The sequence below is a fragment of the Vigna angularis genome, chromosome 6 (assembly GCF_016808095.1).
Source record: "Vigna angularis cultivar LongXiaoDou No.4 chromosome 6, ASM1680809v1, whole genome shotgun sequence".
In the NCBI taxonomy this organism is placed as follows: domain Eukaryota; kingdom Viridiplantae; phylum Streptophyta; class Magnoliopsida; order Fabales; family Fabaceae; genus Vigna; species Vigna angularis.
In genome coordinates, this window is record NC_068975.1 from 25,649,493 (window position 1) to 25,663,605 (window position 14,113).

Sequence of the window (14,113 nt, forward strand, 5' to 3'; positions counted from 1 at the left end):
ATTCATTTTTAAAATTTGAAAAAAAATGTTTGAAAATTTTAGAAAATAACAAAATTTAATTTGCACTACTATAAACATATTTAATTATAGCAATATTGAAATTGATATGGAATGTACCTTTTATATTTATATTTTTTTCAAGTTTAGCTTTGCTGTTTGTATTTTCAAATAATTTACTGTTTCAACTTTTTAAAAACATGACTTTAGTTTATACCTTAAATTTTTTAAAATATTTCACATAATAACGATAATAAGAAATGATATCGTTAATTTTGTACACCTTAAATTATTTAAGAATATTTTATTTATATTTTTATACCTAGTTTCACCGTTGGTATTTGTTTATATGTTTATTAAGTTTAAAAGTAATGAATTAGTATAAATATTAAAATATTTTTTAACCCATATTTATATTAACAATAAATTAAAAGTTATTTAAAAATAATTTAATGAAATGTTGATAATTCAATATAAATGATTAAATGACCGCATACAAATAAGTTATATTATTAACATGTTCTTATTAGTCTTTTACCTACATGAAGAAAGTAAAGACTGGTTACATACAAGTTTTAAATTGTTTTTTCTATTCATATAATTATATATTTTTTTGTCACATTTTTCTTCTTTAAATATTATTTATTTACTTGTTTTTAACGTGTCTTTCTTTACAACTCTTCATATGACAGCTTCATCTTAGATCAAAATCACATATTATATATAAAAGTAGCAAGTTTTCACAAATATATTATGCACATTTTCTATTACTTTTACTTGTCAAATTACTATACATTTGACATTTTCCTCTCTCCCTGTCAATCAAAACATTCTTTAATCAAACATAACCTTTATATGAGTAATATTAAATATTGTATAATAAAATTTAGAAGAATAAGTCTTTAGATGAATCACTCTTTATTTAAAAAAAATTACAGTTAATCAAATTAATTTCCTCTCATTATGATAAATTTTAATCTTCTTATGAATAAATTTCAGCAACCAATGCACAACCCAAAAAATACAAATTCATTTTTAAAAAAATGCTCTTAATAGATTTACTAATTGAAACATGTATAATTTACGAGAGAAATAATAAAAGATTTAATTATCTAAATACCATTGATAGAGGATTCTTGATTGTTTTTGTACTTATGATAGCATCGCCTGCTTTGTAAAACCATTGTTAATAAATTTCACCTTATCATAATTAAAATTAAAACAATTATAGCACAACACATCAGAATCTCAAACAAACAAAATCTTTTAATCAAACTCAAGCATACCAACTTAGATTATTATAGCACTAAAACAATAAAAAAAGTTGTATTTAACTTCACTTACTTTATAGAAAATTCAACTGCTCTACAATAGCTCAAACAACTCCACCAGCTTAAGGAATTCTACCTGCACCTACAACTCACAAAAACATGATCAAGGTGTATCATTAGAATCATTGATCAAGAAAGAGTTTTATAGAAGATTCAGATGACACATGCAAAAACACTATGATTCACGTGCAAAGAAAATGAGACAGACTAAAAAAATATAGAATAGAAATTACTTATTATTTTGGAGAAACTAATTGAGTATACTTGAAGATCTCGCTGTTGTGATCATTCAAACGGTTTATGATCTTCAAACAGATGAACGCAGGTGAAAAATTCCTCAAGAGAAGTCATAAAACTCTAAAAAAAGTGATTTGTAGAAAAAATGATGTATTTTAAAATAATGAAACTCATTTATTATTAAAATATTTATATTAGAATAATTTAATATTAAAATAATCGAGTCTTACTATTTTTGGAATACTACTACTTTTAAAATATCATTTTCTAGGTCTTTATACTAATAATAAAAATAACTTATAATAAAATTTTAAAATTATTTATTTTTTCATCTTACTTTAATAATTATGATAAAATTTAACTTTTTTTACCATAATAATGAATACACCCATTTTTATGACAGTACTATATGCATATATTTCCGTTAGTTAATTAATAAATTTTTTAGAGCTAAAGTTTGCTATAAAAAGCTGCTTTTTTATTTACTTATAATAAATTTATAAAAATATTTATTTTATATTTCATTTTATAATAATTATGATAAAATGTGTCCAGTAGTTAATTAATAAATTCCTTAAAGGAAAAATATGTTAAACAAATATTTTCAATTACGACAAAGAACTTCTCTAAACCTACTTTTTGACTTAATTATATTACTATATTTGATGAATTCTATTGAGTTTTGTAACATCCCAAAATATAGTAATTACCATAATCAGAATTAATTACATTAAACCAATAAAACAGTGCAGTTTTTACAAATTAGAACGAACGTTAAAAGCCGAACGGCTTAACATACAGAAATAAACGAACGCTAGAAAGACAGGAGTTCGGAGACGAACGGTCTTACAAAACTATGACCGAACGTTCAAAAATAAAACTAATAAACTAACAATAGAAACATGCGAGCGCTCTACGGCTCGGCTTTAACTTCTACTTCCATCAGATTTGCATCCTCCAAATTTTCTTCTTCTAGCACTTCTTCAAGTGACGCACCTCCATCTGCTCACATCCACACGGATGATCATTGCATTGACAGGACGAACGTACATAGACAATACGACAACACAAGGAAAAACGAAAGGGTAAGCTTAAGTAATTTAATTCATACGTCAACACATATACTAACATTCCAAATCATTCAAACACATAACTCAACATATAACATCATCCAACATACATTTAGATATATATATATATATATATATATATACTAGACCGACCGTCCGGACCGTATGAATCTGTGTAGTTACAAGCGTCCTTGCACCCGAGTGATGTAGTAACTGGGATACACCAAACAGCTGTCACTCGAGGTCAGTCCGTTCTTACGTCGCCCATGTTAACTTATGGACTAAGGACCTCCTGCCGTTCCCACACATGACATACTTCCTCTACATGAAGATAGTACTCACGGAACATCAGGATAGACAACGAGTCTTAACTTATCCATAGTCATACTTTACCAAAGTTAATATTCAATATATGTAATAGTCGTTTCCCCATGGAACGCTCGTTCAAATACCACAATCATAATTTCCATTCTTATAGTGTTCGTACATCTTAATACTTCCTTTTATTTACATTTTCATTCTATGTTCCACTTTCATAAAAAGACGAGCGTTCAATCCTCTACATAACGAGGACGAACGTCAAGAGTGAGACCGAAAGATCTTCTTTTCAAAAAGAATAAAGCTGACGCATTTTACATGACGAACGTGACTTTTACTATAATCAGTTGAATGAACCGACTCTTAGCGATATAATATAAATGTTTCAGAATAATTTAGATTCAAAGACTTTAGACCAAATTCAAAGGAATAAAGATACAAAAAGACGTTTATTTAGTATCCTAAGGACAACTGTTTAACACGATCGACTGCCAGTCAATGACCGAAAGCGAATATTCATCTACTGATAATTTGAGACGAACGCTATTTACGTACGTTCTGAAATCAAAGGTATGGACGAGCGTTCGGTATAAGACCGTACACTTCTTAGGACGAACGCTAGATATAAGATCGAGCGCTATTTAGAACGAACGCTTGGTGTAAGACCGAGCGCTACTTAAGACGAACGCTTGGTATAAGACCGAGCGCTGCCATTTTGTAAATATAAGGGAAAATAACTTAATTTAATTTACAAGATTGCCACTAGGCTGAGTCGAACGCTCAACATAGTGTTTCATGGGACACTCGTTCAATTTCAGAACTCTTTTCAAATAAAAGAATTCCGTTTTAAGCAATTGACTAGAAACCGAACGGTATAAGACCGTACGATGACGAACGTATTTTATCATAGTAAGGCTTATCATATTCAGATTTTTCATCTATTCTAACTCAACATTTCTCATACGATTCCTAATCTTATAATTTCCGATTCATCATTTAATTCACATACTTTATAGAATTCATATTAACAACTCATACTATGCAATAATCATCCATTATCCAATTCATACGTATCAATCAACACATGCCATATTCATTTAGGCATAACAGCGATCGTTCAGGCATACTCAAACACAGCATACATCTCACACATTCTATTTCTATCATGCTTGCACACAATCATCTACGTATAAACTAAATTATTAAGCTTCCCTTACCTGGATAGCAGTGTACTCCCAAAAAGCAAGGTTTTGTGCGACCTCTAACAGCGTTCTACCCTCAGGTTTCGCTCAACAATTTCCACTTAATCTAAAACACCAGAAATCAGAACAACTCAGACCTATAACCCATGCATGCAACTGGAACTAGGGTTCGCATGAAATAAAATGGACGAACGCTTAGCGACGAGAACTTACCAGTTCTGATCCAAATTCTGTTCGGTTCAGAATGACGCTCACGTCTCCAGGAACGTTTCTACGGTTCTTATACGTGATCGGAGAAGAAGATGATGAGTTACAGTAGAGAGAAGGTGAACTGGTTCTAGAGAGAAGTTAGAGAAAATGAAGGGTTTTGGTTCTGAGGAAGAAGAAGAGTGCGTGCAGGTGAGAGAGAGTTTTTCGAAACTCAGTTTTGTCAATTTCCACGCCCAAACGAACGAGTGATAATGCTAAATTTTACCATATTTTAAGCATCATTTTAGTAGCAAAATCAACTCCTTTCTAACTTATAACTTGCTTAATCCTCTTGTTTTGTCTTGTTTTCTATATATTTGTGTTTTTGGCTACTTTGATGTACTTTCATCAATAATCCCTTATTTTGTAGCTAAAAATGAGCTTGGAAGACTCTCCAACAATGTCTAAGGCTGAACCAATCACTAGAAGCAAGCAGATCTGCAGAAAAAGTGAAAATGATGCAGTGCTGAAAAGTCAGGCCCAAGCCCCCCTGGCTGAGGGGCGCCCAAGCGCGACTGCACCAGGGCCAGTTTCTGCACAGAATTGTGACCAGGTGCCAGTTTTGTGTGCTGGTCGCGCCCGGGCGTGAAAAAGGGGCGCCCGGGCGCGACTTTTTGCGAGAAGCCCGCGCTCGGGCGTGAGAAATGGGGCGCCCGGGCGCAACTTTTTCCGAGAGCTTCGCGCCCGGGCGCGACTGAGAGGGCGCCCGGGCGCGATTTTTACTGATGTGGCAGACAGCTTATTTCATCCAGAAACGCGAAGGGTTTGAGGTCTTTGGTCATTTGGAGGCACGATTTCACTGAGAGGAGAGCTTGGAGGGCTGCTAGGGTTCGTGGGAACACTCCCTTCTTCCTCTTGGGTTCTCCTTCTTCTTCCATCTTCCATGTTGTAAGCTTTAGGGTTCTCCATGGAAATGGAGAACCAAACCCATCTTGTTGGGATTAGTTGTAGCCTTTGAATTCTTGTGTAATTGTTGAATGATTTGATTATATATATGCCTTTTCTATCAATTGCTAGTATTCTTGTTTCCAATCTTAAAGCTTGCATGTAATGGGAACGTTCATGGCTTGATTTTGGGGTTTTATGGATTATGGGAACGTAAGATGAAATCTTGAACTGAAATAAGAGTCCTTGTGGGTCATTGATTCTAGGAATGGAAGATGATTCACATGTTGTCTTAGATCCCAGCTCTTTAATGCGGGTTTTGCTTGTTAGATTGCCAAGGAATTGGGGTTTGATAAGGAAAACCTAGGCTCTTTCACCTAAGGAATTAGGGCTAGAGTGTTTTAGTGGATTGACTTTAGTAAATTGATAGAGAGGAGATAAAATTGGTTATACACAAGAGTGCATTGGTGAAAACCAGCCTTAACAATGTCATTTCATACCATTTCTAGTCTTTTCCATTTCCAAGTGCCTTCAATACCAAAGTCCAACCTTGTAATTATGTATGAATTTATCTTTCTGCACTTGTTCTGTAAATTGATGTTATGTTCTTGAGTCTATGTGAGTTGTTAATCGCACAATTCTCTAGTATTACGAGTCTCTTGGGAAAACGATACCCGGTCTTACCGGTTTATTACTTGAACGATTCGGTGCACTTGCCGAAATCGAGCCCAACAAGTCTTTTTGAGCCATCAAGTTTTTGGCACCGTTGCCGGGGATTTGGGGATTGAACCCGAGTCCTAGCAACGGCTAACAAGTTAAATTGGGCTTCATCAAGTTTTTGGCGCCGTTGCCGGGGATTTGGGGGCTGAACCCGAGTCCCAGCAACGGCTATCAAAGTTTTGGGTCATCAACGAGCGTCTCCTCTGCTGACACCTGCACTCCCACTTCTGACTTCCGAAACTTCTAACGCGACACATGGCGCTCGTGCATGCAATGCAAAGTGCGTTTTTAATACACTGAACGTGTGGCGCGGTGCATTTATGGAAGCAGCCAGGTGACTCAGCAGTGCATTAATGAGATATTAGACAGTATAATCATGGGTTAATTTTCCGAGATCTCACAAGTTTGATTTAACTTTTTCAATTAAAATTGAGTTGAATAATAAACTTGTAATTTTAAAATTTCATAAATTTAATCTAACAAAACTATGTAATGAATATCTGATTATTATTAAAGTTATTATATATTCTATCATATAAATCTTATTTTTTTATATGTTTTTGTTACTTTATAATTATTAAGAAACATTAAAAATATTTATTATATTGTTTGTTAAACAATTTTCTTAAATTACTCAAGTTAATAACCTATTAAATTGAATTGAGTTATTAAACAACAATAAACAATTTCAATCTAATTAAATTTAATAAATAATTAAATTACATTACAATCCATGTAAAATACTTACATCCCTAATATTCTTTTAGCTAGCTCTTAACATATCAATTATTATTTTTAATTATTTTTTCATATGAATTTGTGTTGATTGTATTAATTAGAAACTTTCAAAATAATAACCTAGTTTTTTAATTTTAAATAGTATTATATATTTTAATTTCTAAATCAATATTTTAAAGTCACTTGTTAGCATTATCTTTTTATTTTTAAAGTAAGTTCTGTCTCACAATAAATAAATATATATATATATATATATATTGATAAATAATTAATTTAGTATAAAATTATTAAAAACCTGTTTGTTAATTTTGTATAGTTGTATTTTCATTTGATATAGTCTATTTTTAAAAATTGGATTTTATTGAAGACTAAGTTCAAAGATGGAAATGAAAAACAAAAACACCAATTAAGGAAAATAGAGACGTGATAAGACTATATGAAGTGTATAAAAGTAACCATACATGTCATATGAAAAACCAGTTACAAAACTTATATAGGATGAGACCTAGATAGTGTTGATAGAAGAAGACAAGTTATTTCAGTTCAATTACTTGAAATAAGATTAATATAAATAAAAAATTAAAACGAAATCATAATACACTTGATGATACAAAATAAGATTAAAATATCAAATATAAACCTATTTAGATAAAAGTTAGTATAAAAAAACACTAGTAATAAAATATAAATAATTTATTCTTATATATCTGATTTGAATGTTAAAGTGTTATTAAACACGCCATCTCTAATTAAGAAGACCTATTAAAACGAAAAGATCTCGAAACAAGTCAAAGAGATAACCATATAACTTGATCGCAAGGATAAAGACGTTTCATACAAACATCATAAATTTAGGTAATATCTAATTATATCACTATTAAAAAATAAGAAAAAACTGTCATTATGGATAATTTCTTCTAATCTATAAATAAAAAAGGTTGGTTAATAAAAATAAGAGTGACACAATAAATCTATATAAAAAAATATACCATCTAGTGTGAAGTTATATTGCAGCTATATTACCTTTATTTATCATGTTATATGATTATGTTAGAAATTTAAGATAAGTTAAAAAATTTACATTATTTATAAATCGATAAAATAGACAGTATATAAATAAAAACTCTTCACAAATATATACTTTAAAGTATTGGTTGATTGTAATATTGTGATATATTATATATATAAATTTATTGGTAACTTATTGATATTCAAATTTCATATTGTTTCTCCTTGAAAAGCATTCATGTAGATTACACGTTTTACACTTGACACAATGGTTTTAGACAGATGCATGGCCTAATTTCAGTCAATATGGTTTTTTTAAGGATTTTGATTCGTTTGGAACAAGTCAGGCTGCATGGTCCATTGTCCAACCATTACCTGTGAATGTAATAACCACTTTTTTCTTATTAGTTAGGTGGGAGAAGGTGGAAAATAGATCAGATGATATGATTTTTAAAAGTAATTTTTCAGTTATTAATATATATTTTTAATATGAGAAAGGATTGAATTTGGTTTAAAATAATTTTAAAAGAATTACACTTTATTTCCACTGTTTATATTCCTAATTAAGATTACAATTAATTATTCATTAGATGATGAAAAAATGGATTATGAAGATGATAGATACTGTCTTATAGTCATTCTAGAAGTATATAGATGAAAACAAATTATAAACACTTTTAAGAAAAAACAATAATTAAATAAACTTTTCCATAAATTAAGATTGATTTACGCATATAAACTCTTATGTGCAGTTTTTTTTTTTTAAATTTGTTTAAACGTAAGTATTATCTGTAAGTTAGTTTTAGTATAAAAGATAATTTGCTTATCTCATAGGAATACTTTTGATAAATTTATTTAAAATATAAAAAAAAAAACTTAAATTCTCCAATAAATATATATATCATTACAAGAAAAATGAAACAATTATTAAAATTTGTTGATAGATTAAAATTATCGATGACTTAATAATGATAAAAAGATAATATAATTTATCGATAAATTTTATCAATGGATAAAAAAAATTGTTAATAAATATGATAATTAAAATCTGTTAATAAATCTATCAATAATTATCGATAGTTGAAATTTATTGGTAAAAATAAAAAAATTGTTTTTTTTCCTACTCCTTGTCATGGTTACCTATGTCCCAATTGTCGCCATTGATTGCTTCTCCCCCTCCTCTTGTTCCTTTATCATTGTTGTTACTGCTTCCATTTTTATTGTTATTATCTTTGTCACCTTCGTTTTCGTGGTTATCGATTCCTTTTCTACATAATTCTCTTTCACCTCTTCGTTCTTATTCTATTATTATTATTATTATTCTAATCCATATTAATTAATTTATAACAAATATTTCAAAAAAAATAGTGAAAAAATTTACACACATTTTACCAAACAAATTATGGATGGATTTAAAAAAAAATACAATTATCAACATGGTCAAAGCTCAAAACGAGAATTTTGACAACCATTTTACTAATGAATGTTATCGAAAAATTCATTAACGAATATTTTCATGTAATAAAAATTTGAATTTCCTAACAGATATTATTAAAGAATTTTACCAATAAAAATATGTAAAGATCTATAAAATAGTTTTAGAATGATAATAGGTTGAAAATAATACATGATTATTTTATTAATAAAAAGCTTAACTACAAATATATTTTATGTTTATCGAGTTTCATTTTATAAAATTTCATCATCTTGCTGAACATCTTTTCTTAAATCCTCCTCTTATATCTCTCTAAAATTTATGACCCTGTCTTTATATATTATTTGATTAGAGATCGTAGTTGGACTCACAATAAAGAATCTTAATACTTTATCTTATTAGATTAATGAATAAACTAAGTTCTTTTTATGCTATTTTTCTATAGTCAAATTTGTTATAAATGGTTGTATATGCTCCATTATAATTTAAAGTGAGTCTCTGTATGTATGTGGTCTTATTGGTATGTTCAAATTGTTGATCCAATTTTCCTATGTGTATTATCTATGAGGGTGAGTTGTACTTTTAAAACTTTAGAGCGTCAATCAAAGTAAGGGAAGCTAGATTAAGTTTAAATAGCAATACTAAATCGTGGTTTGATTTGATGAACCGATTGTGAAATTGTGATTGATATATTGGAATGTAACTATTTGATGTTATGCTTATATATTTGTGTCAATCTAATATATCTAATTGGGTATAAAGTTGCTTAAGATGGTATACTATAGTCTTTGAGTTAGAAACGATTAGAGATTGACCTCATTTAGGTATATTGGATATATAATTTTGTATGTTAGGTTAGAAGCTAAAATTGTGTACTTGAATTGCTTGGGTTTTGTTGATTGGTTATTAGTGGGAATTTCTTTGTGAGATATCAAATTGATCAAAGTGATGTTTCCTGGTGTTGAAACAAAGTTATATTGTATTAGAATGAAACGTAATAAGCAATGAAAAAGCTCAAAAAAAATCCAAATTGATAAATCAAATCTCGCAAAGAAACTCAACCTTTCTGATGTAGCATTGGACGTTCCTGTAACATCGCTATGCGCTAATCAAATAGTGTTTCCTTCTCGAACTAAATATAATCTTAGTACAATTGGGCGCAAAAGTGATAGTGAACTTATTGTTTTGTTAGTGTTGAGTGCCACCCATGGATTGTTAGATGCAATTTGGAATTTAAATTTCAAAAATAACTTTAGGGGTTTGGACGCTATTCTAGTTTTGTTGAACAACAAAAAGGTGTTGAGCGCTCTTGGTTGCGTTAAGTACAATTTCTATTAATAGGATAGTTTTCAAGAATAGAGACATAGATATTTTTCACAACTTTGTTTTTCATCAATATAATATAATTCACATTACATCTAAAAATATAAACATAAATTTTTCATTTATACATAACCATAGAACCAAATAAAAATTACCTATAGATGAGATTTTTCTTTTCTGCCTCACTCACTTAAGCAAAAGACCTCAAAAACAAACCTTTTGTTTTATTTTAATTTAAGCAAAAATCTCTCACTTCAACAAAAATAAAATAAAAACAAATATTTGAAAAAAAATTTCAAACCACTTTACAATGCACAACATCAATCCAAAATAGCTTACAATATTTTCAACAAGATACAAATACTATCATACAATTACTTTATATTTATAAACATCAATAATTTGTTTCTAACTCACAGAGACTACTTCTAACTCTAATTGGTTTCCTATGATTTAAGTGCAAAATCCAAACAAAACCAAGATACCAATTTATTCAAAGTTTTACCAAATTATTAAATTCATAAATTTCTACTTCCAACCTCAATATGAATTCAAGACTCAAGCAAATGAAAGTAGCTAAACTCTATTAATCTTTTACGGAGAAAATATGACAAATCGTATCAAACTTAAAAAAAAAATAGAGAGAATTATGATAATTTTTGAGGGAAATAAAAATATAAAATTGGAATGGTAGGTTATTGGGCCTCTTTGATGCTTATAACTAAGGGAGTTGCTCCCTCCACCCCCACACGTCTCTTCCTCCACCTCCCCAATTTTCTAAAATGCCAATTATATCCTTCTAAAATGACAATTATATCCTCAAAAGTTAAAATTTTTTATTTTTATTATTTTAATATTTTAATTTATTTAAAACTTCTGATTTACTTCCCTCTGCACCTCTTCCTCTCTTCCATTTCTGTTTACCTTTCTCTCTTCCGTCAAGCTTCTTCTCCATTTCTCCATTTCCGTTTATCATTTTCTCTTCAAGCTTCATCAACCTTTCACTTCTATTTCTCCATTTCTTTCTTCTTACCATATATAACATTTAAAATTATAAATTTAAATATAAATTACTGTAAATAAAATAAACAAATAAAATAAAAACGAAACGTAAAAGGAACACCGCCTCTGGACGGATGACATCCTTCAACGGATGTCAACATCCGTTTAAGGCAAAACGGATGTCGACATCCGTTTCTCAAAACGAGAACTCAATGAGGCTTTATTCTTGGAGAGCGATAGTGAATGACAAAGGAGAACTTAACGTGCCTGTGTAACTGCACCCCTTATCATAATTACATATGTTTTGAGTTGCTCATCAGTTGTAATCACTATTGACTACTTTTTCTCCATCTCCATAGGGACGATGCCAAAAACCCTGGATTTTGGTCAAGGATTTGCGTACAAAATATGGCAAAGTTAGCTAAGGAGGGTACAACAGTTCGACGTGTTCTAGAGTCCTTGTTCCGCTATTTTGATAGTGCCAATCTGTGGTCTCCAGAACATGGGCTTGCTCTTTCTGTTCTGCTTAACATGCAGTCTATAATTGAAAATTCTGGTATTTGTTTTCTTGAGTGCTTTAACATTAGCTTTTTATCTCAATTTCTTTTCCCTATCTTCACAATTTATAATTCGTTTTATTGTAATTTACAGGACAGAATACACATTTGTTACTGTCCATTTTAGTCAAGCACCTCGATCACAAGAATGTCTTAAAAAATCCTAATATGCAACTTGACATAGTTGGGGTTATTACGCATCTCGCTAAAGAAACAAGGGTTCAACAATCTGTGGCTATAATTGGTGCATTGAGTGATATGATGAGACACCTGTGAAAGAGCATACATTGCTCTCTAGATGATTCAAACTTGGGGTCCGAAATAATACAATGGAACCAAAAATACCGAACCGAAGTAGATGAATGCCTTGTACAATTAACAATTAAGGTGAAAACAAACTCCCCACTACTAATTTTAGTTGACAGTGTAAGAAATTTGATTAACATATAGATCTGTATGCACATTTGGATGTGAATCGTGGACTTTTAATTTTGAATGATCTAATGTTCTTTTACGCTTACTGGTTGTGATGTTATGCAGATTGCAGATGCAGGTCCTGTTCTTGATACCATGGCCGTGTTGTTGGAAAACATGTCTAATATTACTGTTATGGCCAGAACCTTGATTGCTGCAGTCTATAGAACTGCTCAAATAGTTGCTTCAATACCAAATATATCATATCAGAACAAGGCAAGATTAGTTAAATTGCTTTCTTTACCATGATTGTAATATTTCCTTGTTTCTTTCTGACTTTTCTTTATCCTTTTATGTTTGTCTGCAAATTTGGAACTCTACCCTATAGTCATTCCCTGAGGCATTATTTCATCAGTTACTTCTGGCAATGGTCCATGCAGACCATGAAACCAGGGTGGGTGCACACCGTGTATTTTCTGTTGTTCTCGTGCCATCTTCAGTTTGTCCTCAACCCTCTCAAGAGTTCGCTTCCGTAAAGTCTGCTGACATTCAAAGAATGCTCTCAAGAAATGTCTCTGTGTTTTCTTCTTCAGCTGCACTCTTTGAGAAATTGGAGAGGAAGCAAAGTTCATTGCCAGAAGATAGTAATGCAGATGCAAAGGTTAATGATAACTCCATTTTAAATAGTAATGCAGATGCAGAAACGTAAAAGGAACACTGCCTCTGGACGGATGACATCCTTCAACGGATGTCAACATCCGTTTAAGGCGAAACGGATCCGTTTCGCCTTAAACGGATGTTGACATCCGTTGAAGGATGTCATCCGTCCAGGCAGTGTTCCTTTTAGGTTTCGTTTTTATTTTACTACGTTTTGCGGCTCATGCAAGGATTATAGGCTTGGATATTCAAAGGATTATTGGAAGTATGGGAAGGGTTTAGGGTTTAGAATTATAGGAAGGATTATGACTACGTACCTGGAGAGGAACCACGACAAGGACACTACACCATAAACGCACTGCACCACGTATTGCACCGAGAACAAGATGAAGATTGCTTGATAATTCTTTTCACGATCACCAAGCTTTGCAGAAAAATATTTTACTCATACAAGGAACTACGTAGGTTATTAGTGAAATATGTTATAAATGAATAAAATTAAAAAACAATAATTTTAAAAATAAAATTTTACTGAGGAGCAAAATAGTAAAGGAAAGGTGGAGGAAGGGGCAAAAAAGTAAAGGGGAGGTGGAGGAAGAGATGTGTGGGGTGGAGGGAGCAACTCCCTATAACTAATGATGGCATGAAAACTTTAGGCTTTCAAATTCAATCACGTATCTGCTAAAATTATATTCAATTGATCCTCTAATGCTGTTCCTCTTGGTGCCATACACGGCCCGAAATTTTGGGCCTTTTCCTTATAAAAATTTATTATCAATTAAAAGAAAGTGATTGTTGGCGTTTTTAGATACTTATTATTTAAGTTGCTTACATAATTAAAATCTGTTATTGTGTTTAGCTATCATTTCAGACTTATTTTGATTATTTATGAAAAACAGGCAACTAATATTTGTTAGAGTGAAATAATAATTTTCAATTATTTCTGTTAAAAGCACATTTCTGGGGTGAA

The 14,113-nt window shown here is 30.8% G+C and overlaps 1 protein-coding gene across 2 annotated transcripts; it reads left to right on the forward strand.

The window, feature by feature from the left end:
- Positions 1–11,715: 11,715 nt before the first annotated feature.
- Positions 11,716–13,153, forward strand: LOC128197432 (protein SEMI-ROLLED LEAF 2-like). 2 transcript variants are annotated; one of them, XM_052879329.1, is made up of 4 exons: positions 11,716–11,786; positions 11,875–12,071; positions 12,613–12,762; positions 12,875–13,153. In XM_052879329.1, the coding sequence occupies exons 1-3, from the start codon at positions 11,728–11,730 to the stop codon at positions 12,636–12,638; spliced, it is 282 nt and encodes a 93-aa protein (XP_052735289.1). In that variant the 5' UTR covers positions 11,716–11,727; the 3' UTR covers positions 12,639–12,762; positions 12,875–13,153. The 2 variants fall into 2 exon arrangements, with proteins under 2 accessions (XP_052735289.1, XP_052735288.1); XM_052879328.1 differs by lacking the exon at positions 12,875–13,153 and adding an exon at positions 12,167–12,459 and having other exon boundaries at positions 12,613–12,759.
- The last annotated feature ends 960 nt before the right edge of the window (positions 13,154–14,113 follow it).